The sequence below is a fragment of the Elephas maximus genome, chromosome 3, assembly GCF_024166365.1.
Source record: "Elephas maximus indicus isolate mEleMax1 chromosome 3, mEleMax1 primary haplotype, whole genome shotgun sequence".
NCBI classification, from domain to species: Eukaryota; Metazoa; Chordata; class Mammalia; order Proboscidea; family Elephantidae; genus Elephas; species Elephas maximus.
The window spans coordinates 40,858,089-40,883,312 of NC_064821.1; the positions used below are offsets into that span (position 1 = coordinate 40,858,089).

Below are 25,224 nucleotides of genomic sequence, written 5' to 3' on the forward strand. Positions count from 1 at the left end.
AGGGCAGCTCCTTCACAGGAAGTAGAGGTGCCATGTGTTCTCCCAGGCTCTTGCCTGCGGTGTGTTGGCACCCAGCTTGGGTGCATCACAGGGCAGTGGCAACAGGCGGCTTCCAGGCCCCCAGGGCGTCTGCCTGTTTACTTGTGGGCACACCTGCACTAGCAGCAGTGGGAATGTAGCACTCTCCCCGTGCTCTGTCTCGTGCTCTGTCAGATGTGAAGTTGGCTGGTCCTGATGGGGCAGGAGACTTGAGCCTGGCTTGAATCTGCACATTTAAGTTGTAGCCTTGGGCCTGGTGCCCTGAAGGGAGGATGGTTTTCCACTGGCCCGGCAGTGATGAGAAGGCAGGGGCCTCATGCCCACACGTGTGCTGCGTGGCGCGTGTGCTCCAAATCAGTCATGCTTTAACTTACTGGTCTCAGCACCCAGAGCACTTCTGTCTCTTGCCTGCCGCCTCTTCAGATGCCCACATTAGAAATAAATAAAAGTGGAGATTTGTAGCGCACAGGGTCATAAGCCCACACCCCTTTGGCCTTTGCATGCAGTGGTGTTGTCACACTTCACGTGGCCTCTTCATCCCCATTGTATGTGTCTGAGAGGACGAGGACAGAGCAGGCAGCCGTGAACTGTCAGACCTCCATCCAGAAGGTCACACCGCTGTCTGGGACCCACTGTTCTAGACCGAACTTGAATAAGAGACCTGTCACGGATGCGCCGTCACAGATGAGCCATCTGCTTCTCCTAGCTGCGGACTTGCTTCGTGGCCCCTTTCACCTCCTGCCCACTGTCTCTCCTTCTGGGGCGCTTGGACCTTCTCTTCTTCTGGTCACGCCCATACGTTCATCTCACTGTCCTTTGTATGGACCGGGCAGTGTTTCAGTGTGTTGTGCGCAGGGTTGCCATGAGCCCGAGCTGACCCCATGACGACAACAATCCCCAGCACTGAGTTTGGATAACTTCTTTGAGAACTGTTCGTGTTCTGGAGGGTGTTTTTCAGAGCTGCCTGGTGGTTATGTTATTCTTGTCTCCCTTCTTTGTGTGTTCACTCATTTTGAACAGATGCATGTCGTGGTTTTCATTGGTTACTGTTGAACGAAGCTGGATGCTCCACTTTGCTCTCTTTTTCGTGGTGGCTCTCTCTTTGTGTGTGGTGGCCCCTGAACCCTGTGAGCAACCCCAGGTGGGGGCCTCAGTGGTCTCTGCTCCAGCTCCAGCCTGTCCTCCCCCTGCACAGCGGACCCCCGGGGCACCCGCGTTGGCAGGCTACCCTGGTCTTTAGTCCCTTTGGTTCCCTTTCCGTGTTTGGCCCAAGGTGTTTCGTATTTTCTTGTGAGCTTCGCCTCTTGCTGAGAGGACGTTGCTTTGTCCCACACACGGTCCTGAAGCAGGGAAGCCTCCAGTGACCTCCATGGACAGCGTGGTGCTGGGAAGCTCTCCCCAGCGGGAAGCTCTCAGCAGACAAGCTTCCTCCTTCCCGGACGTCAGGCGCCTGTCCTGCCCGGCCCGGCCCTGAACCATCGCAGCCAGGCTTAATCTGGAGCGGAAGAGTTTTGAGTTTGGATGTTTCTTGAATGATTGATGTTCCTATGAAAAGTTTTTATCTCTGTGGTTTGGCGATTCCTCATTGACAAATCACAGCCCAGCACCCTGTGACCACTGTGGCCTGAGTCTGTGAGCTGTGGGGGAGCCTCCCGGTGTGGCTTCAGTGCACTCTCAGGCCCGGCCAGCAGGTGCCAGTGCGATTTGTTCCAGCCTGGGGATTGCTGCCAGTCAGCGAGCACGATCAAGTGATCAGGCTCACGATGGCAACATGCCATGAGGGCCCTGCTGTGTCTGCCAGGTTATCCCCATCAGAGCAGCCGCAGGGCTCCTGGAGGGGGCCTGTGCCCAGCCGTTCCCTGGACCCCACTTGGCACAAGACGAAGACCCCCTGCCCTGAGCTTGTTCGGAGGACTTGTCTGTTGAGTCCTTGTGTCTGGGTGCAGCCCTGCCCTTCATTCCTGTGACCTTGGCTAAGGCCACATGGTTGCGTCCTGATCAGCTGGCACTTGGCCTGCAGGTCCACTGAGGAGGAACCCCCCAACCCCCGCCGGCACAGAGCATTCCCCGCTGGCTCAGAGCAGTCTCTGGTGCAGTTTCTCGCCCCACACCAGCTGTTTCATGACAGCACTCATCCACTCTCCTAGAGCCTCTGAGCTCCAAGGTGGCATAGGCCGCTGGCCTGCCAGTCACCTGGTGCTAATGGTGGGCATAGTTGGAGCTGGCCCTCTGTGGGCTGGGCTGGGAGCTATCCCACCCAGTGTGCCTGACGCTCAGTGGAGGCCTCACTGCTTTTCCATTCACATCCTACTTCTGGGGAGGAGAGGCCACTGCTACCTGTGGAGCCCCTCTGAGACTGGGGGTTGTTCCTGGGCTGACCCGGAGCCTGCTACGCCCTGTGCTAGACAGCGTGTTTTGGTCAGATTTGACCGGAGCTCGGGAAACCCTGGTGGCGTAAATGCTAACCAAAAGGGCGGTAGTTTGAATCTGCCAGGTGCTCCTTGGAAACCCTGTGGGGCAGTTCAGCTCTGTCCTGTAGGGTTGCTGTGAGTCAGAATCGACTCAATGGTAATGGGTTTTGTTTTGTTTTGTTGCCGGGCCCTGCACTGGCTTCTGTGTCGGCTTCTCCCCAGGTGTCTACACTGCGCCTTGCCGTGAGTCTGGGCGACCATGAATCTAACCAAAGATTCATCCTTTTACTGTGGTAAAAATACACATGACAAAACACATGCCATCTCAACAGTCTCTACACGTACAGTTCAGTGACGTTGGTTACATTCTTCGAGTTGTGCAGCCATTCTTTTTCCAAATCCTTCCACCACCATGAACGTAAAGTCACTGCCTCCTAAGCAAAAACTCCCTGTTTCCCCATCCTTCCCACCCCTGGTAACCACTAATTTTTCATTTTTATCTATTTGCTTATCTCATGTAAGGAAGGTCATACAGTCTTTGTCCTTTTGCAGCTGACTGACTGCACGATGCTCTCAGGGTTCATCCGTGTTGTGGCGTGCACCAGGACTGCGTTTCTCTGTACGGCTGAGTGTATGCCATTGTGTGGATGCGCCACGTTGTGTTTGTCCATCATCTGTTGATGGACGGTTTGGTTGTTTCCACCTTTGGGCTATTGTGAAAAGTGCTGCAGTGAACATTGGTGGACAGGTTTCTGTTTGTGCTCCTTGTGTTGCTAGGATTGGGATTGCTGAATCATATGGTAGTTCTTTGTGAGGAACCTCCAAACTGTTTTCTACAGTGGCTGTACCATTTTACATTCCCACAAGTGGTGAATGAGGGTTCCAGTTTCTCCGCAACCTCATCAACTTGTTGTTTTCCTTTTTTTTTTTTTCCCCAATCGTTGCTATTCTAATAGGGGTGAGGTGGTATCTCATTGTGGATTTTGATTTGCATCTCTCTGATGGTTAATGAGAAATCTTGGTAGCACAGTGGTTAAGTGCTACAGCTGCTAACCAAAAGGTTGGCAGTTCAGATCCACCAGGCGCTCTTTGGAAGCTCTGGGGGGCAGTTCTACTCTGTCCTATAGGGTCGCTATGAGTCGGAATCGACTCAGTGGCAACGGGTGTGTGTGTTTTAATGGCTAATGAGAGGAGCCTTGGTGACCCAATGGTTAAATGCTCAGCTGGTAACTGAGAGGTTACTGGTTTGAACCCACCAGCCGCTCCATGGAAGAAAGATGTGGCAGCCTGCTACCATAGATTCACAGCCTTGGAAGCCCTATGGGGGCAGTTCTGCTCTGTCCTGTACGGTCATTATGGGTCGGAATTGACACCACAGCAGTGGATTTGGGCTTTTGGTTAATGGCTAATAACGTTGAGCATCTCTTCATGTGCTTGTTAGCCATTTGAATATCTTCTTTGGTGAACTGTGTGTGTTCAAGTCCTTTGCTTATTTTTTTGATTGGATTGTTTGTCTTTTTGGTATTAAGTTATGGAAAGTTTTTTTTTTATTATTTATTTTGGATATTAGACCCATATTGGGTATATGATCGCCCAAAATTTTCTCTGAATTAGTAGGTTGTCTTTCTACTTTTTTGATAAAGTTTTTTGATAAACAAAAGTATTTATTGTGGGGTCCCATCTATCTTTTTTGTCTTTTGCTGCTTATCTTTTATTATCATATCTGATAACCTGTCGTTAAAAACTAGGTCCCACAGCCTTGCCCCTACATTTTCTTCTAAGAATTTTATGGTTTTAGTTTTCACATTTAGGTTCTTGATAAACATTTTTAATTTTTTTTGTATATGGTGTGAGGCATAGATCCTGGTTAATTCTTCTACATGTGGAAATTCAGTTCTCTTAGCACCTTTTATTGAAAAGACTCTTACTTTGCCCATTGAATGGACTTAGCACCCTTGTTGAAAATCAGTGTATGGATTTATTTCTGGACTCACAATTCTATTTCTTTGGTCCAAATATCTGTTACTATACTGTGCCAGGCTGTTTTAATTACTGTAGCTTTGTAATATGTTTTGAAATCAGGAGGCAGAGTCCTCCTCCTTTATTCTTCTTCTTTAAGATTGATTTAGCTATTCACTGTCCCTTGCCCTTCCACATGAATTTGAAGATTGGCTTTTCCGTTTCTGCAAAGATGGCTGTTGGAATTTTGATTGGGATTGCACTGAATTTATAAATTGCTTTGCAATCTTAACTATAGTAAGCTTTCCAGTCTTTGAACACAGAATGTCCTTCCGGTTATTTAGGTCTTCTCTTTTTATTTTAGTAATATAGTTTTCTGTGTACAAGTCTTTCACCTTCCTGGTTAAATTTATTTCTAGTTACTTTATTCTCTTAGATGCTGTTGTAAATGGTAATATTTCCATAATTTCCTTATCCACTTGCTCACTGCTGATGTAGTAATACACTTTTTAATAACAGCTTTATTGAGATGTAATACACATGCAGTGAAATTCACTGTTTTAAAGTGAACAGCTCAGTGGTTTTAGTACTTCACCAGGTTGTACAACCATCTCCACTCCTTAGTTCCAGAACGTTTTCATTCCGCCAAGCAGAAACCCTGCACACACTAAGCAATAACTCCCATTCCCCCTCCCCCAGCACCTGGTAACCACTGATCTGCTTTCTGTCTCTAAGGATTCACCTGTTCTGGACATTTCGTGTCAATGGAGTCGTACAATATGTAGTCTTTTGTGTCTCAGCGTAATGTTTTCAAGGCTCACCCATGTTGTGACATGTGTCAGAGCTTCCTTTCTCTTTATGACTGAGTAACGTTCTATTGTGTGGATGGACTACATGTTAATGCATGGACATTTGGGCAGTTTTCACCTTTTGGCTGTTGTGAATCATGAACATACATGTACAAGTTTTTGTTTCAACACCTGTCTTGAGTTCTTCCAGGTTCATACCTAGGAATGGAATTGCTGGGTCATAGGGTAATTCTTTGTTTAACTTTTTGAGGAACCACTAAACTGTCGCCTACAGCTACCCTACCACTTTATATTCCTCTCAGCAATGCATAAAGGCTCCAGTTTCTCTACCTTCTCGCCAATGCTTGTTAACATTCATGTTTTTGATCATAACTGTTGTAGGGGGCATGAAGTGGTATCTTGTTGTGGTTTTGATTTGCATTTCCCTGATGACTAATGATGGTGAACATCTTTTCACGTGTTTGCTGGCCATTTGTGTATCTTCTTTGGGAAAACGTCTGTTCAAGTCCTTCACCCATTTTTTTTCTTTTTAATTTTTATTGTGCTTTAAATGAAAGTTTACAAATCAAGTCCGTCTCTCATAAAAAAAATTTATACACACCTTGCTATATACTCCTCATTGCTCTCCCCTTAATGAGACAACACACTCCTTCCCTCCACTCTCTCTTTTCTTGTCCATTCAGCCAGCTTCTGACCCCCTCTGCCCTCTCATCTCCCCTTCAGACAGGAGCTGCCCACACAGTCTCATGTGTCTACTTGATCCAAGAAGCTCACTCTTCACCGGTATCATTTTCTATCCCATAGTCTAGTCCAATCCCTGTCTGAAGGGTTGGCTTTGGTAATGGTTCCTGTCTTGGGCTAACAGAAGGCCTGGGGACCATAACCTCTGGGGTCCTTCTAGTCTCAGTCAGACCATTAAGTCTGGTCTCTTTATGAGAATTTAGGGTCTGCATCCCACTGCTCTTGTGCTCCCTCGGGCTTTCCATTGTGCTCCCTGTCAGGGCCCTCATCGGTTGTAGCTGGGCACCATCTAGCTCTTCTGGTCTCAGGCCGATGCAGTCTCTGGTTTATGTGGTCCTTTCTGTCTCTTGGGCTCATAATTACCTTGTGTCTTTGGTGTTCTTCATTCTCCTTTGTTCCAGGTGGGTTGAGACCCATTGATGCATCTTCGATGGGCGCTTGCTAACGCTTGAGACCCCCAGAAGCCACTCTCCAAAGTGGGATGCAGAATGTTTTTTTAATAGATTTTATTATGCCAATTGACTTAGATGTCCCCTAAAACCATAGTTCCCAAACCCCCACCCCAGCTACACTGGCCTTCGAAGCGTTCAGTTTATTCAGGAAACTTCTTTGCTTTTGGTTTAGTCCAGCTGTGCTGACCTCCCCTGTATTGTGTGTTCTCCTTCCCTTCACCCAAAATAATTCCTATCCACTATCTAACCAGTGAAAACCCTTCTCCCTCCCTCCTTCCCTCCCCCTCTCATAACCATCAGAGAATATTTTCTTCCCTGTTTAAACTATTTCTTCAGTTATTATAATAAATAGTGGTCTTATATAATATTTGTCCTTTTGGAACTGACTAATTTCACTTAGCATACTGCCTTCCAGATTCCTTCATGTTATGAAATGTTTCACAGATTCATCATTGCTCTTTATCGATGCATAGTATTTCATTGACCTTCACCCATTTTTTTTATAATTTTTATTGAGCTTTAAGTGAACGTTTACAAATCAAGTCAATCTGTCACATGTAAGCTTATATACATCTTACTCCATACTCCCACTTACTCTCCCCCAATGAGTCAGCCCGCTCCCTCCTTCCCTTCACCCATTTTTAAGTCAGGTTGTCCTCTTGTTGATTGTAAGAGATCTTTATATACTCTAGACACAGCCCCTTACCAGACATGTGATTGAAGATGTTTTTTCCAAGCCTGTGGGTGGTCTCACTCTCTCGATGGTATGCCCGTAAAGTTGGAATGGGGCGCTTCATGTTGACCTGGTGGGACTGGTGCCCCCTTGGCCTTTGTTTGTTTCCAAAAACGCAGCTGCCATGTAGGGGTGCTGATGATATTCCCAGTAACCTCTTTGGACAGGGACATCACAGCGTTTCCGAGAAGGTGCTGGCCAGGTGTGCTCTGAGCATCTTGCCCGGGCTGTGGCACTGGGTATGCTGGGTGACAGCAGTGGGGGGCTCTGGTTGCTTACCTCCACCTCACTGCACTGCCTCTGGTTGAGGACGTCGTATGGGGAGTCGCCCAGGGCTCGCCTCTCCAGCTCCTCCACCTTTCAACTAGCAACAGCCAGTGCCCATGTCTCCCAGAGTGGCTTTCACATCTTCGGCCTACTGTGGGTTCGTGGGCGGTGGGCCATGTTCTGTGGGATGTGAGCTGTGGACTGTGGGCCGTGGGGTATGGGCTGTTTGTTGTGGGACATGGATTGTGGGCTGTGGGACGTGGCCACGTGCTGTGGGACATAGGCTGTGGGATGTGGGCCATGTGTTGTGGGACGTGGTCGTGGGCTGTGGGACATGGTCCATGGGCTGTGGGATCTGGGCTGTATACTGTGAGACATGGTCCGTGGGATGTGGGCCATGGGCTGTGGGACATGTTCTGGGGGTCAGCAGCCAGTGCTACCAAAGGGGATGTGACACCTGCTGGTGTCATGGCCGGGGGGCAGAAGTGGCCTCGGCAGGCCCCATCCCATTTACTGTGATGGGGAGGGGTGCACTTGAAGCCAGGCAGGTGGCTCCATGCCATACATCTTTGATTTCTTGACTGTGGCTTCCATAGGCATTGATTGTTGATCCAGGCAGAATGAAATTGTTGACAACTTCAATGTTTTCTGCATGTATCATGATGATGTTCATCAGCCCAGTTATAAGGATTTTCGTTTTCTTCACGTTCATGTGTAATTCATACTGAAGGCTGTAGTCCTTAACCTTCATCAGTAAGTGCTTCTTGTCTTCATTTTCAGCAAGCAAGGTGTGTCATCTGCAGGTTGTTAATGAGTCTTCTTCCAATCTTGATGCTACATTCTTCATCATATTGTCTGGCTTTTCGGATTATTCAGCATACAGATTGAATGAGTAAGGTGGAAGACTACAACCCTGTTGCAGGCACACCTTTTCTAATTTTAAACCGTACAGTATCCCCTTGTTCTGTTCACGTGACTGTCTCTTGGTCTGTGTCCAGATTCCACGTGAGCACAAAGTGTTCTGAAATTCCCGTTCTTTGTAATGTTATGAATAATGTAATAGAAAACACTAGGTATGTGTGCTCTGGGTATTGGGAGCCTCCGGGACCACCTTTCTCCAGAGTTGACAAGGGACAAGTCTGCAGTGCCCAGTGCCTTGCCTCCCGGGGGTGGGGGTATTCCCCGAACAAGAGATGCCTTGCCATGTGACTCAGAGCTCAGGCCTACCCCATCCCCAGACTTGCCTCGCCTGCCTAAGGGACCTGCGCCTGCCCTGCGCCCCAGCCACAGGTGTGCTGGGCCCTGTTAGTCTGACACTCCCCACCCAGGAAGCCGCGCTCTGAGGTTTCCTAGCCGTGTCAGACGGCGCCGGGCTGTGGCTTTTCCCTGGGCAGGAACTCAGCCTCGTCTTCATGCCCTAGTTCAGTGTTTGCTCAGACAGGAAGCCCCACCCTGCGCAGTGTCACCGGCTCTGAACTCGCCGGGGCTGTCGCGCCCAAACAGTACAGGGAGGGGCTCCTGCCTGGGCCACTGTGAGAGCCCTTGGGAGACTGGTGCACAGAGGGTGTTTCAGTCGTCTTTCTTTCTGGGTGATTGATCACTCCAGGCCTTTGAGGAAGTCTCTGTGGCTGAGTCTTCAGGTGCCTCAGATACTTTTCCCAGGGCAGGAGGACGCTAGGCATGTGGACCTTGACTCCCAGCGCAGGGTTCCCGGTCATGCTTCCCTTGTTGGGAGCGGCCACTGCCTCTTCAGGACAAAGGCCTCACGGCCCCCACCCCCAACTCTGGCCAGAGACAAGCGGCTCCTGGAGTGGCGTTCTGAGGACATGACTTCTGCCCCTCATGCCAGCCCTGCCCTGTCTGGCTTCATGGGGTGCTGGGCCTTGCCCCTCGGCCCCTACCCGAGGCCTTGTTCAGAGATGACCCCCCAGGGGGCAGGATCCTGCCTGAGCCCCGACCAGGTCAAGTTCTGTGTCCCCGAGATGAGAAGAGCTGCCTCGAGTGGGTGTAGGCGAAAGGGTCCATCCACACTGCCCTCCCTCCTGTGCTGACCAGGGCTCAGGTGGCAGAGCCCCCAAGGTCAGCTTGGGGCAGTGACTGGGTCGTCCTGTAAAAGGCACCTTTTCATGGTCTCCAAATGGCTTGTTTTGTGTTGCGGTGGCCCAGACCCCAGCATGGCTGTGCCTGCTGCCCTGGGGCACCCCGGTATCCTCTATCACCCTCCACCCCGTGCCAGGGCGGCAGGGCACATCCTTGGGCTAACAGGACACATGCCCCACACTTCAGCCCGGGTGCCCTGTCTGGGAGCTCTGAGCTCCCCCGAGGCTGCCAGCTGCCAGAAGGGGATCCGCCCCCCTTCCAAAGACTGCCCCCTGTGAGTGTGTTTTACAGACTTCCTGCAGTTCTGAGCCTTTGGGGTTACAGGGAGCTATTCCCTGAGACCCCGCTGAGCATCTGCTCAGGCTGCAGGCACGCTGCCCTTCACAGCCAGGGTCCCTCTGGTGTGGGAGCCTGGCTCACGGGTTGGGCACAGCCGCTGGCAGAACCCACATGGGGTTGGCACTCTACCCAGAACCCATTGCAGCTGCGAGGGTGAGGTCATCAGCCCTGGTCGTGACAGCAGTGCCACAGAGCCTGCTCTGTTGGTGATTGGCGGCTCCTCCTGGGGAGATGGCAGTGTCGTGCTTACCTTCATGTGTGCTGTGCACAGCCTCCTGGCCCTTAGTCTCGGCTCACCCCCTTGGTGCCCCCCAGGCCAGGCTCTTGGGGTCACTCCTGGACCCTCAGTGGCCAGAGGTGGTGCAGCCCAACAGCAAGGCACAGCCATGGGGCTGGTGGGGACCCTGCCCCTTGGTCCCAGAGGTGTCAGCGTGGTTTTCTCTGTTGCCCACAGGTGTCCTCTGAACCCCCGGCCTCCATAAGACCCAAGGCAGATGACACCTCCTCCCAGTCCCCCGCTGCCGCAGAGAAGGACAAACAATCCAGCTGGCTTCGGACCCTGGCTGGTTCCTCCAATAAGGTGCTATTGTGGGACCTCCCCACATACTCCCTGGGTCAGGGGGTCCTTGAGTGGGAGCTCCCACTCTGCCCGCGGCCCCGCTCCTCACACAACACTCCTTCTGCAGAGCCTGGGCTGTGTGCATCCACGCCAACGCCTCTCTGCCTTCCGACCCTGGTCCCCTGCCGTATCCACCAGCGACAAGGAGCTCCCCCCTCACCTCCCGGCACTGATTCGAGACAGGTGAGTGCCACCGACTCCGCATCCGGCTGTGACGCCCCACCCTCAACAGTGATGTGCCAAGTGAGATGTTTTCTTTACTGAGCAGAGAAACATGGCTGTCTTAGATTTGATGACTGAATCATGTTTTCTAAATAAGCGGGGTTGTAAGGGGGCTCATCTGCACCTACCTGGTGCCCCTTGCATACTTTCACTCCAAACCGGAGCACTCTTCAGAAAGTGCTCGTGCAAAATCACACATGCTTACAGAGGATTTCCGACCTGGAGTCCTTGCCCAGCCCCCGCCCCCCCCGAGGTACACGGAGGTGTGTTCCCTGACATCAGCAGCCACTGTGACTGGGCTCCCCTCATCGTCTGTTGAGACGTCTTCTGCAGCCCTCTCTCTGCTGAGTCCCTGTAGTGACGGTGGCAATGCAGCTGCTCTGTGAGGAGGGCTTGTCCTGGCAGCCTGATTTCAGCCGGCTCTACTTTTTAGGCCTCACAGAGGCTGCTTTTGAGCACCCATGCACACACAGGTATCTGTGGGCTAGGTGCCCAGATGCCCCCAAAGTGTGGGTCCTTTGACACCTGGGGAACCCTTCCCTGGGCCTTCCTGCAGGGCTGTGGGAGGGGCCGTGCCTCTACTTGGTGCAGGCCAGCCTTGGACCTGGCAGCCACCACTGGTATCCCCGCTGCGCTGGGAGCCTGTGGGTCTTGGTCCTTGGAAGTCTGACATTCAGATGTCCAAGGCGAGCATGTCTGCGACGGGCTTGCAATGGGTGGGTGGCCCTGAGGCCCAGATGCTGCCCACTCTGGTGACCTGGGGCTGCAGAGCAGGTGCTGTAGGGCCCAGGGCTGGACGCATGTGTGCTGGGAGGGTCCGGCGGTGGGGAAACACAGTGCCCCAATACCTGCCGATCTCTTCAGCTTCTACTCCTACAAGAGCTTCGAGACAGCCGTGGCCCCCAATGTGGCCCTCGCTCCGCCAGCCCAGCAGAAGGTTGTGACTAGCCCGCCATGTGCCACTGTCGTCTCCCGGGCTGCCGAGCCCCTCTCCGTGTCCATCCAGCCACGGAAGCGGAAGCTGGCTGAGGAGAACCCCGTGGTCCCCGAGACCTTGGTGCCTCTTGCTGCCCCAGAGGAGGACAAGGACTCTGAGGCCGAGGTCGAAGTTGAATGCAGAGAGGAATGTAAGTGTGAGTGGAGTTTTCTCTTTTACACCAAACTTGGGTGTGGGGCAGGCCTGGGGCCCCTCAGGTGGGAATGCGGTAGGGCGTGGGGCCCCTTGGCTGGGCGTGGGAGCATTTGGGGCCCCTCAGGTGGGTGTGGTGTTGCATGGGGCCCCTCACTGTGGGCATGGCTCTGGGGTTGTCAGCACGGGCTCTGCCCAGGCAGTTAGGGTGTGGGGCATGTGCCCCCCACCATCGTGTGTACCCCCTTTGGCACAGAGCGCCACACGATTTCATGTGTGGCTGCGACACAGCCCCAGCCCTGACTCAGGAGCGTGTTGTGATTTCGGATGATGTACCGTGCTTTGGAGTACGCTCTAAGTGTTGGGTTTATTGTTTCTTTCTGCAGTCACCTCCTCCCTGTCTTCGCTCTCGTCCCCGTCCTTTACCTCGTCCAGCTCCGCCAAGGACCTGAGCTCCCCCAGCGTTCATGCCCCGCCCACTGCCAGCGCCGCCGCTCTGGACGCTGTGGCCCACGCTGCCGAGGCCCCGGGTGGCGGGCTAGAGGCGGAGCTGGAGCACCTGCGGCAGGCGCTGGAGAGCGGCCTGGACACCAAGGAAGCCAAAGAGAAGTTCCTGCACGAGGTGGTGAGGATGCGTGTGCGGCAGGAGGAGAAGTTGAGCGCCGCCCTGCAGGCCAAGCGCAGCCTTCACCAGGTACGGCCTCCTCATCTGTCCAAACCCCCAGGGGCCACGGCCCTGGTGTGGGGGCCCCTCTGATGTCCGATGGCCTCTCAGGGAGGCCCCAGTGCTGGCCCCTTGATGAGTCACGTGCCCTGCTCAGTGCTGCATGATGACGCGGCCTGCTGCTCTGCATAGTGAGCTGGGCTATTTTTAGTGGAGGGAGTTAGGAGCAGCTGCACCCAAGACAATTTCACACTCTGTGTGCCAGAAGTGGGTACACACATGCCCCACCAGCAGGGCCTGTTGTCTGCAAAAGGCGTTTTAGTTGACGTGGACCTGGAGCTCTGTGTTCTAGAGGGGGTCTGCCACAGCACCCTGAGTGGGGAGCACGTGGGCAGGTCCCGGCGGTCTCCGTGCAGCCCACTGAGGGCAGAGAGGGCTACGGGCACACTTGTGCTCAGCTCCGCATGCACAACTCCACACTCACCTCCACACACACCCTGCACACAACTCCACATGCACCTCCACACACGTGCCCTGCACCCACCTTCACAAATAACAGCCCAAATACACCTCCACACATTTGGCCCACATCCACCTCCACGAACATGCCCTGCACATGCCCTGCGTGCACCTCTGCACATGGCCTGCGCCCACCTTCATGCAAGCACCTCCATGCGCACGCCCCACACACACATGAATTCAACCCTCCGCATAGTTGCACACACGCACATGCCCTCACCCCACATCGGTGCTCCCCTCAGTCCATGCTCCCCACTCCTCCCATATGCACCCCACGTTTCCAGTTTCTTGGCCACTCCGTTGCCTTGCTGTTTCCCACACGGTGGGTTCTGGATGGTTCCAGGCAGAGTGGCTGCTGTCTGTTGAAGAGGGTGTTGGAGCACACTGCTTCCCCCACTCCCCAGCACCGTCCTGAGCTGCAGTATCAGCTCCCGCTCTGGCCCTTTGCATCTGTCCTGTTTCTTTTCTGACACAAGCAAGGTAGTGGGGCCTGGTGGGTGGGCTCACAGCAAGCCCTGGGTGGTGTCTGCAGACCCCAGAGTGCAGGGGAGAGCACGGGCAGCCTCAGGGGGCTGAGGGAACACCTCATCGGGCACTGTGGCATCAGGGCAGGACTGGCAGCTCAGGGACAGCTTCGCAAGCAGCAGCCTCTTGCCCTGCGCAGCCTCGCGCGGCCCTGCTATCCCCTGGACTTTAGGGCATGAACATAGCTGTCTGGGTATGTTTCAGCCTCACGCTCAGAGTCTGCTTGGTGGGGTGGTTTCCAGGGGGATGTGGGGCAGGGCTCAGGGAGGCAGCATCCCCATCTGGCTGCACCGACAGCTGGCCCTCGGTGCCCCATGGCCGAGCCCTGTGTTGACAGAAGCCAGTGAGCGTGATTGGCTGCCCACTCTGGCCTCGGCGGGGGGCATTACTCTGCCTCTGCCCAGCAGGGTGCCGAGGGGGCTCGGTGGCACCACTGGACCTGAGAAAGAACTATTGGAGCAGACGACCCCATTGTGTGGGATGTCTTTGGAGGGCCAGGGAGATGAAAACCACCAGAGGGGCTGCTGGGCAGGGGGTGTGGCGGCTGCAGATGAGTAGCAGGGTCAGGGAGGTGGTGTGGTCCCCAGCACCCTGACCAGCCTGCATTCTGCCCCAGGAGCTGGAGTTCCTGCGTGTGGCCAAGAAGGAGAAGCTACGGGAGGCCACAGAAGCGAAGCGCAACCTACGGAAGGAGATCGAGCGGCTGCGGGCTGAGAACGAGAAGAAAATGAAGGAGGCCAATGAGTCGCGTGTGCGTCTCAAGCGTGAGCTGGAGCAGGCACGGCAGGTCCGGGTGTGTGACAAAGGCTGTGAGGCTGGCCGCCTACGTGCCAAGTACTCAGCGCAGGTACGAAAGGGAGGAGATGGAGTGAGCTGGGGTGCCTGGTCACACGGAGTCACAGTGAGCCACAGTGCACTTGAGGCCTTTCCTCCCAGGCATGGGAACGGTGCCCCCGGAGTGCCCAGAGGCTGCCCCATCCAGCAAACCAAATTGGTCTTGCAATGACAAAACAGGCCTGGGCCCTGCCACCATGGGGCTTCCCCTCGAGGGCTCCCAGACCCTGGTTGTTGACTCATCTCCTTGTCAGAGGTGTGCCTGACCCTGGGGTGCAGAGGGCAGGGTGGGGGTGGCTCCTGGAGTGGGGGGCAGCAGGGTGCTGCTCTGTGCTGACGCAGCATCTCCCCACAGATTGAAGACCTGCAGGTGAAGCTGCAGCACGCGGAGGCGGACCGGGAGCAGCTTCGCGCCGACCTGCTACGGGAACGCGAGGCCCGTGAGCACCTGGAAAAGGTGGTGAAGGAGCTGCAGGAGCAGCTGTGGCCCCGGCCACGTGGTGAGGCAGCGGGAAGTGAGAGCACGGCTGAGCTGGAGCCGTAGGGACCCCTCTGCCACGCTGCGCGTGCAGGATGGCACGTGTCGGGACAGGCGGGTGCTCAGCGCCGTGGCCGAGGAGGCACCACAGGCCTGCGTCCACACCCCCTCGGCTCACACAGCACAACGTCTTACTGTGCCTATAACCAAGCGAGTGTTTCTAACCACATACTTTTGGAATCCACTGCAGAATTTTCTACTGGCCAATTCAAGGGAGCAAGCTGGCCTCTGGCCCCGCTGGCGACACCGGGCACCGCGGCGGCGGCTCCAGGCAGCCCTCTGCTTGCTAGGACATTTTAACATTTACACTTTTGTTATAAGCTATTTAAAACCAATAGACTTGATATTCAGAGAAATCAACACGTTTTTTAATGACTGACTTTTGAAAGCCCCACCAACACTCGACGCCCCACCTGAAGACCCGCTAAGGAAGCCTGGGGCGGAGCCACACAGCCCGCCCGGCCCTGGGAAGCCATCGCAGCTCATCCCGCCCCCACGGCCAGCAAGGAGGACACCGCAGGGATTTTCTTCAGAGTCTATTTTTTAAGTGACAAGGACCCGGTTTTCCTGCAGCATCAGGAAGCCTGAGGAGAGCGCCGTGCGAGAGAGATGAGCTGCAAAACACTGCCCGCCTTACTAACGTCTGCCCTGGTCCCGCACCGTCACCGTGGCCATCCGCACGCGTGTCCGGAACGCGCACCGAGGGGCAGAGCCCATGGAGGGCGTCGAGTCCCCCGCACACCCACGCCCCCCACAAAGCAGCATCGGCCTCGCATCCGGCATGCTGGGGTGACAGTGCCACCCGCCCATGCCTGCCATCGTGACCACAGTGCCCCCTCAGTTCAGCAGACATGGCTCCTCTGAGGTGGGATCGCGGCCACACATCGGAACAAATGCAGCGTCACTTCATTTCTTTTTGTCCGTCCGTCTGTTCATTTAAACATACTTAGAACTGCACTTTGTCAAGAATCTTCCCTTCTCTTTTTACTTCCCCGTCCACTGAGGTTTTTCCTTTGAAAACATTGCAAGCCAATTTATAGAGCAGTTCCAACCCTGAGTGCTGCAGTGCTTAGAAATCCCCTCTGGTGCTTGGTTGAACAAGGGAATCACAAGAAAACGAAAATGCAAAAACTGAACTTCGGGGGGTGGTCTGTGCCTTCCAGCATCTTGTACAGCGAACCCTGACTCGTGTCTTTTTACCCCCAAAATACCCACCCTCGGTATCGATCGAATCTGCCACACCCTCAAAATCAGTTACTTGCATTTATTCCAAATACTCTCGTTTACTCTCAACTGTTTATGCAAATTGTATGAGGTTTCTGACACCCAAGCTTGAAAAGTGAGTTCCCCGTAGACAAGAGGCGGCTTCCCATCCTGAAATCCTGGTATTTATTTACAGAAGAGATCTTACAGGAATTCTCTGCTCGAGTCCGTTCTCACAGGGCGGCAGGTGCGAGTGTGACAGCGGGTGGAGGCCGCGTGCGTGGCTACCAGACAGCCACGAGGAGTCGCCGCCACAGCTGGCAGCAAGAAGCCAGGAGCAGAGACTGCCAAACCCCCAGCGTTTAGGTGACAGGATCGTCTGCAGGGTCTTGGCCCTTGGTTTACTGCGGGGGCTCGGGCCTGGCCCGCCCCCTTCTAAAGTGCAATGCAAAAGGGACATCACATATATGCAGCGTTTGTTTGGAAACTTTTTCTTTTTTACTCTTGTTTTTCTTTTGCAGTTATTAAATCTGTATGCATGGAATTTTAAACCTCTGCCACACGTATATCCATCGATGGGCATTATTACTGTGTCATGTAAAGGGTCGGTTTTGTTACGCAACACGCAGACGCTGTTCTCCACCCTCTTTTTCCAGATTTGTGTTTTTTTCCGTCATTTCTTCAAGGGAAACTAAATGATTTAGTTGGAGCAAAGCTTTACGCGTGTCAGCGTGCTTCTGTGTGGCTGGGCCGTGTTGCCGAGTGAAAACCGTGGTGAGATCCGGGGACCCCACACAGGGTCCCCTCCATTGGGCCTGCCGCCGCCTTGCTCTGAGTCTGTCAGCCCAGGAGAGAGTAAACTTTCCAGAGTTGTATGTGTGTCTGCTACGCAGGGTGAAGCCTCTTCCTCCCCTTGCCTGTCCCCTCTGGCCACCTGCATGTCTTGGCCACTGAGCCCCTGTTCCACTAGCCCAGCAAGGTCCTGGACTTCAGAAAGCGTGAACCGGAACCACCAGCGTGTCCCAAAGGGCCTGGCGGGCATAGCCCCGGCCAGGCCTAGCAGTCCACTGCGCTGCTGTCCGGGACCCCCCTTCCCTCCCCACAGCTCCTCCCTTATCTCTTCCCATGGGTCCCCATCCCAGGGACGTGCAGACGGGGAGCCTAGCCCGCCCAGTACTGGGGTGGCAGGCACAGGACATGGCACCAGGCCACAGGCCTACCTGTACCACCACTTTTTGTTTCCTGCCGCCCTGGCCACCTCTAGGTGGGACCCTCTCCCAGGGGAGGCTGGGGGGACGCCGGGGCGTCCCGCCAACTCAGGGCCTAGCAGGGTGCTGGCTGTGGCTCGGCTACAGGGGCTGCGCTGGTTTAGGACACCCCCGGGTGCCCCAGGGCTCCCGTTAGCACAGCTGCCTTTAGTGTCTTTTCAGAAGAAGGGAGAAGAGGCATCTATCTTGTGGGCTGTTGACTCTCCCTCCCAGTATGTAAAACCCATTATCTAAATACTTGTGTATTCAGCCTCATTACCTGTTATTTCTATACTGAAAGAAGAGTTTTAACAAAGGGAAAAACCAACAGCAATAACATATCTACGGAGCAGCTAACTCGTCCACGTAATACCCTGCTTTTCCTACAGAACTAGCCAGTGTAAAGACAATTAACGTGTAAATACCTTTTTTCCTTTTACACCGTTGTATCATACGTGTATATGGTGGCTCCTTTTACAGAAACTTTTTCTTATCTGGTAGTCGTCTTGTTTTCTGAGTTGTTTTTAACTAAGGAAAGAAACAAAAAACAAACAAAAAAAATGCTTGTCTGCTAGAGGGAAGAAGAAGCCCCTTGCCAGTCCTCCACTGACTGGTGCCCCGTCCCCACCCGGCTCACGAGGAGCCGAGCTGAAGGGGGTGTGTGCAATACACCCTCCACTGCAGCCCCCTGCGCCTCAGCCGTGCGTGTTTTCTGAGTGAGGTTCGGTCCCCCTGCCCCCACCCTTACAGTCCACAGGGTTGAGGGAGGCAGTTTGTTCTTGCTTTAAGTCGATTACAGAAAAAGACCACCTCGACCTTCCTAACCGCCAGGAGTACCCTGCGTCCCACCCCGTGTCCCCCATGCTGCTGCTAATGACAATATTACGACTTACTCTACTATTCGAGAACTATTTTTATGTAATTAATGTATGCTTTCTTGTTTATAAATGCCTGATTTAAAAAGAAAAAAAGAAACCGCTTGGCATATTTAACTACTCCTGTGTACTTGTTAGTCCTTCGGTCCTGCCTCCCGCCGCCCTTTGGCACAGACTGCAGTAAAGGACTTGAGAGCGTCAGGCGGCCCGCTCATGCCCCCAAGCCCCCTCCTGTGGACAGCTGAGTGGCGGGCTCTTGTCCCCCTCCTCTTACGGTCGTGTCGGGGTCCCCGAGCACTGAGCACAGGGAGGGGAGCTAAAGGATTCTGTTGGCTGGCCACACTGTTGGTTTTTGGTCTCCGGATGGTCTCCTGCAGGCCACCTGACAGGCAGTCCCTGACTGGGGGGCCCTATCAGCCCCTGGTTCACAAGAAGCTGCAGGAGGTGTGTGCAGCACTTTTTGTGGTCTGCTCTCCTGCCCGAGGGTCAGTGGGAACCCCAGTGCTGGGAGGGGGCCCCCCTGGGGGCCTGGGGGCAGCTGTGATTACAGCTTCCCCAGGGTGGGGCTGGCCTCCAGACAGACCCTGCCCCAGTTGACGGGGAAAATCCCTCTCTCCCTAGGTGCAGATCCCCATCCAGGTCCCGGCTTGGGGGTTAGAGGGGCACACAGGAGGTCCCCCAGCATCTCCCTCAGTCATGGCCCATCCACTTCTCTGAGCTCTCTCCCTGCCCTCCAGGCCCAGACCCTAACCCCCACCGGCTGCCCTTCAGGGTACCACCCAGAGCCAGGGACACAGGCTGCGCTGGGAGGAGTGGGTTAAGTGAGGGGGCTGAACCACCTCCAGGCTCCCTAGGGTCCTAAGTCAGACTGTGCAGTCCCACTCCTGCCTGGGATCTAGGACTGTGAGGTAGCTGATGGTGCAAGTGACAGGCCCATCTCCACAGTGGGGACAGCTGAGGCCCCAATGTCCTTTGCTTGTGGGGAGTCTGTGGCCAGTTGGGGTGCTTGCCGACCAGAGGTCTTGGCGCTGGCGTCTTGGAGGTCCAGTGGTAGCCTTCTCTGGGCTCAGCAACATTTCCCAGGGCTCCAGGTTCAGCTTCCTGTTTCCCAGGCTGCCCCGAGACTCCCTGACCCTCGGGTACCGCTGAATCTGTGCCGCACTGGAGGGTTCTGAGCACCCTAGCAGGCGGAACCGGCCGGCAGGGACTTCTTCCTCCCCCAGCCTTTTCCTGGCAGCACCTGCCTTTGGGCCAAGGGAGGATGAGGGTGGGGAGGGCAAAGAGGCTCTCTTTCTATCCTTGGGTTCCCAGCTCAGGGCTGCCATGACCCAACCTCCCTGGCCCTGCCTCTGCGGCCTGCACCGCAGAGCCGCCCAGCCCAAGTGAGGCCTGTTTTCCAGGTGGAGCCTGCTTCCACACCACCCCTCTCCTCCGGCTTGGGAACCAAGAGCCCAGGGCAGAGGTGGCTGCTTGGGGAGTCCTGAGGCCAGCACTAACTCAGGACCCAACTCTAACGCCTAGTCGCCCTCCCTGCCCGCCTACAACTTTCACTTCCCCTGAGTCACCAGCAGCGGGGGGAGGGGACTTTGCCCAGGTCACAGGTCTCAGCTGTGCCTGGCTGTCTTCCACTGTCTTTTTCTCGTGGTGGCTTGCCTTCCTCCTGCCCGCTGTCAGCCCTGGTCCCTCACCTTCAGCCCCCGCTCCCGCCCACCCCGTGGTCAGGCCAGGCAGATTTGGGGAGGCGGACCTAGGCACGCCCTCGTGGAAAGAGGAAGCCGCCGCCCAGCTAAGCAGCAGCTGGCTGCCTGTCCTTCCCCTGTCCTCGGAACCCGGGGGATGGGCTAGGGGCTGCAGGGGTGGGGGGCTGTGGTGGGGACCACATGGACTCCCCGCTTCCACCTGCCTATATCTTAGGGACTACTCCTCAACCAGAAGGCTCTGCCCAGGAAGGGCCCCTGAGCTGGAAGTCCTCTAGGGCCTAGAAGGCTCCCCCACACCAGTGCTCCCCTCCACTGGGCTGTTCTGTCTCAGCCAGCCGAGGGCCCTCACCTGTCTCCCGGCCCACCATGCCGAGACCCCACCCAGGCCTGGCTACCGCACACACCCTAGCCCCTCACCTCTGCCTGCGAAGTGTCGCCCACTTCCCTCCTGCCAGAAGCCACCTTCTCTCCACCCACCCCCATTTCTGGCCAAGGGTAAGGCCATGTACATAGAGAGGACCCCCCCCCCCAATTCTGCTCTCAAGGCTTCTGGGAAGGAAGCTGGTGGTCCTGTCCTGGGTAGCCTGGGGTCTGGGACCCCATGGGGAAAATGTGTGGCACCAGCTCCTGGGGGGCTGTCCCTCCTGGTCCCTCCCCCAGTATAGTCTATGCCCCAGAAGGTGGCTGCCCAGAGTCCCAGGGGGATGTCAAACCCGGCCACGGGGGACCCAGCAGCCCTAGATCTTCCTGTTCCGCCCTGTACCCACTGCCAGGCCACGGGGCAGGGGGCAGGGGGGAGGCAGAATATTTGGGGGCTGGATCCCTGCCCACCTCACCCCTCGCTGCCCTGGGCCTTCATGACGTTGGCCCTGAGGCCTCTCACACACATGGCCATCTGTGCCCAGGCCTGTGCCAGGCTGTTGGGGCCACAGCCATGAGGCACCCAGCCTGGAGCAGGTGGCCTACTTCAAGGGGCAGGCAGGTGGGGCTGGCCGTGCTGTGTCTTCTGGACCATTCTGTGCTGGGCAGGTGTCCGGCCAGCTGGAGGTAGACCCTCTTGCTCCCTGGCCTGGCAGCCCTGACTGACAAGACGCTCAGCCCAAGCTCTAAGCCCAGATCTCTCCTGCTGCAAGCAGGCCTGTTCCGGAAGCCTCCGGGGACAGCCCCGTGTGAAGGAGAGAGCTCAAGATCAGGCTCGGGGCCTCGAAAGGGATCTCCAGTTGAGGCCCAGGCAGGGGGGTGGGTGAGAGGGGCTGGGCCCTGCCCTGGGGTCCAGCCCTGGGAGAAGGGGCCAGGTGCCCTCACCCTGCAATGTCCCATCTCCATCTCAAGCTGCAGGGTCCCTACAGACCCTGTGTGGCCCCAGGCAGGTCGGTGGGGCATGCCTGGGTGTCCACACATCTGAGTGTGCACCAAGGGCTGGCTTGCAAGCAGCATGGGTGTGTTGATGGGGGTCAGAGCCCCCCACAGCCCTATGCCGGTCCTCTCTCTGGTTCTCTCTTGGCCTTGGCTCTGCCCTTCTGTTCAGTTGCCCACCTGTCACCTGCAGCATGTCAAGCCCAGATAAAACTGTCAGGACCGATGCCCCAAACATGTCCCCTGAGCCTCCACAAACATGCCCCATGGGCAGAAGGTCTGGGCTGCCTCCTCCCTCCCTGCACCTGAGACCTTCTGCCAGAGACCATGGCTCAGCCCCAGCAGTGACTCGACGGTAGACCCACTTACAAGAACAAGCTCCTAGCCAGCCATCCCTCCCAAGGAAGAGACAGAGTATCCTTCTTACCTGCCTTATGTTAAGGTGTGCGCAGGGCAAGTCAGGACTGGCCCTGGACGTGCCTCCTAGCTGCGCCCACCAGCTCTTTGTCCTGCTGACCTGCTCCTGGCCCTAGACTCTAGAAAGGACCCAGCCCAACCCCTCTGCTTGGGCTGGCTGACCCTGTCTGCATCCCCTCCTCTCCCAAAGTCAGAACCTTCTGGTCCCTACGGCGAGTCGGGCCCCTACTGGGCTCCTACGGAGTTAAAAAAGTTCCTCAGAGGAGACCAGCACCAAGCTGAGCTTCCCCAAACAAGCAGGAACAGGGTCTCCCCAGCCCGGCCAGCATGCCCTCTAAGGCCCCATGGCTGAGAGACCCTAGAAAACCCCAAACCTGGGAGAGAGGCTCGCAGAGGTATAGGCAGCTCTGAAGGTTCCTCCAAAACCTACCAGGTCTGGCCAGGCCAGGTGGGCGGGCCTGGCCATATTACCACCTGGCTGCCCTCACTGCGTCTTAGTCCACCGGCCTGCAAAATGGGGGCAAGGGATACTGGGAGGGCAGGCTGGGGTGCGTGTGGCGAGGCAGGCGGCAGGCACCTCCGTCAGGCTCATATGGGGAGAAGGCCGTAGCCGGGCAGGCTGCGGGCTGTGGTGCTGACACCACCGTGCCTCAGCTTGGTTCAGAGGGGCTGCAGTTGGGGTCTCCAGGGGCCAACAGGAGACTTGGGGCCTGGGAGGATAAGCCAGGGTCAGGGGTCTAGGGGGTTTGTGGAGAAGCAGTTCAGACCCCAACCTGCCCTTGTGAGTAGGGAAGGGGCTGAGTAGGCTTTGCTGAGGTCCTGGACCCTTGCCCTCGGCCTTGGACTACAGTTACGTTCCAGGTTTACGCTCTGGGTCCCTGCCCCAGGTCTGCACCGTTGGCCCATGCTCTCAGTCTGCACCCCAGGTCCCCACTCCGGGTCCTCTCTCCAGGGCTTCCTCATGGGTCCTCATTCAGCGTCACTCCAGGGTATCACTCCAGGGCCCTGTTTCAGGTCCTGTGTGCACTGACTCATTAAGATGCACCCCGAGAGGACCCTGTACTAGTGATGCCCACTCCAGGGTGAGCAGAACCTGGGCAGCCCTGCCGGGTCCTGCCACTGGTCCCGCTGAGGGCAGTTGGGTACAGCCCAGACCTGGTGGCCATGCGCCCCACACCCCAACTTCCTGTTTCTAAGAAAAAAGAGCTCCAGAACACCTCTCCGGGGTGGAGGCTCTCTGGCCAAGGCAAAGGGTGGTGGTGGGAGGGGTGTTGTTGGTCTTGAGGCCCCCAAGGGGATGGGGCAGCAGCTGTACGGCCCGGTGGGTGGGCCCTACCTGTCCCCTATCCACCTGCCTGTCTGGCAGGAAGGCCTGGGTCCCATGGACGGCCTGTCCCTGCTGAGGCTTGGAGGACCTGGCCAGTCAGGGGCCCTCTTGCCTAGGATGGCCCTCTGGGGTCTAATTTTCCCTTCAAAACAGCCACATAGTGGCCCCTGTGCAAGACACAAGCTGGGCCTCTGACATGGCCACTACCCCCAGTCGGCACATGAGGCTCTGAGAGAAAAAGTGCTGCCTGTCCCCACCCATCTGTATGCCCCACGCCTGGAGCCACCAGAGGCCCTGCCCTGCAGCGCTGCCTGACAGAAGACCCTGCTTGCAGCCCCTGGCTCGGACTGGCCAGGGATCTGTCTCTGGCCCCACTCCAGGGCCAGTTTCCCCCCTCCCACCTCCACTGCCCAGTGGGGACGGGCAGGTCAGTCTCCTCCTCTTAGCCCTCAGCATCCCTGGGGGAAGTGCAGCACTGAAGAACCACTGGGATTATAATGGAGGCTCCCAAACATCCCACATTCTGGCTCCTTCCGGCCCAGCCGGATGTTGGGTGGGAGGAGTGGGCTGGCAGTGGAGGCTCTGTCCACCCCTGCCCTAATTCTGCTGGCCCCAGGTTGCCAGGCCCCCCTCCCCAGGGCTGGGTGTGTCCCTGAGGTGAACCTCTCCTATACTCCCTCTTCTGCCGTCCACACCGACCTCCTGGCTTCTGCACCCTGCCCCCGCTACAGCGTTCTGCGGGAGGAGGAGCAGAGACTAGATCACCCCCTCAAGGCCTCGCAGCACCCCAGGAGGGACCCCTCCTAAATCACACGTGTCCAATAAGTGCTTAAGTGCACGAATGGGGGGGCTTTGACGCCCCCATCAGGCTGAGTGGGGGGTCCAACAAAGTGGGAAACTGAGCAACGCCCCCTCCTCGGCACCGGGGGAGCTTCTACACGTGGGGGCTAGAGCGCCCCAGTCTTGAGTCAGGCTGGGAGTGCTTGCCCCTCTGGGGCGGAGCCGGGGACCTGGGGGGCAGGCTGAGGGAGCCACCCAAGGGTCTCCAGGACTAGGAGAGGGGCCAGCCCGTCTCTCAGCTGGGGGGATGCAGCGCGGTTCGGAGAGCAGAGAACGGGGAGACCCCCACCCCGCAGGCCCTCGAAGGCCCGGAGGGAGGGCACCCGCGCAGCGGCTCGGGGGCTTCCCGTGAGGGGCCGGGCCGCAGGAAAGCGAAGCTCGGCCTGAACCGGAAGACCCCGCGGCGCCGCCGACCGAGGCAGTGGCCGGGGCGCAGCTGTCGCGGGCGGAGCCCAGCCAGCCTGTCCCTGAGGCCGCGCTGGGCGGGCGGGGCGTCCCCGCGGCCTCAGTTTCCTATTACGACGCACTTTACAGAAAACCCGACTCAGCTTCTCGGGCTCCCTAGGCCGGGACTCCCTGGGGCGCCCACCGCAGCTTTCGCTTCCCTTCCCCGCGTGGTGGGCACCGGACGGGGCGGGACGGAGCCTGGGCAGAGGGCTTCGGCCGTGGGCGGTGGGTCCGGGGAACGGGGGTGCCGGGGAACGCGCGCACGACCACGAGGCCCACCCCCACACATCGGGCCCGGCGCCGCCCCGTTTCGCGCACCCTGACTTTCTGAGGTGTTGGAGGTGAAAGAGCGACTACCCCCCACGGTCGGGTCCACTCCCAACCGCCGCGGGGCCGGGGAGGGCCCGTCAGACTGGGAGGAGGGCCCCGGTGGTGGGTGCCGCAGGGTCGCCGAACTGCCGCCCCCAGACCGGTCCTGCCTGTGGGGCCTCCCTCCTCCCGGCCTCCCCCGGACACGCCGAGCCGGAAGGCTGGGACCCCAACCCGGTGGGCCCGAGGCGCCCCCATCGCACCGCCTACGCGCGGGAAGGAGGCGGGGCCGCGCGGGCGGCAGGAAGTACCTGGCCCCGCCCCCGTCCCCAGGGTCCCGGCTCGGCCTTCCCGGGCTCCCGGCCCGGTTCTACCGCCTCGGTCAGCCCCCGCGGTGCTCAGCGCGCGGGATTAACCCTTCCCGTCCCTCGGAGCAGGCGTCCCTTGGCGGGGACGTGGGGGCGGGGAGGGGTGGGACGGGGGCGTAAAAGACGCGCCCAGACAGCGAGGTGGCCTTTCCGGAGCTCCGGGCCGCAGTGCCGGGAACGGGCGGGGGTGGGGGGCCCCTGAGGGGCAAGGGTTGGGGGCCCGCTGGCTGAGCTG

General features: G+C 57.0%; 1 protein-coding gene across 2 annotated transcripts in view; it reads left to right on the top strand.

Moving 5' to 3' along the window:
* Window positions 1–18,352, top strand: part of SKI (SKI proto-oncogene) — an 87,705-nt gene extending 69,353 nt beyond the window's left edge. Inside the window, exons 2-7 of one of the 2 annotated variants that reach the window (XM_049877653.1) lie at window positions 10,305–10,430; window positions 10,537–10,652; window positions 11,556–11,824; window positions 12,207–12,514; window positions 14,145–14,375; window positions 14,718–18,352. In XM_049877653.1, coding sequence (XP_049733610.1) covers window positions 10,305–10,430; window positions 10,537–10,652; window positions 11,556–11,824; window positions 12,207–12,514; window positions 14,145–14,375; window positions 14,718–14,906 — 1,239 coding nt within the window. In that variant the 3' untranslated portion in view covers window positions 14,907–18,352. The remainder of the gene's footprint in view (window positions 1–10,304; window positions 10,431–10,536; window positions 10,653–11,555; window positions 11,825–12,206; window positions 12,515–14,144; window positions 14,376–14,717) is intronic. The other variant, XM_049877654.1, reaches the window with a different exon arrangement.
* The last annotated feature ends 6,872 nt before the right edge of the window (window positions 18,353–25,224 follow it).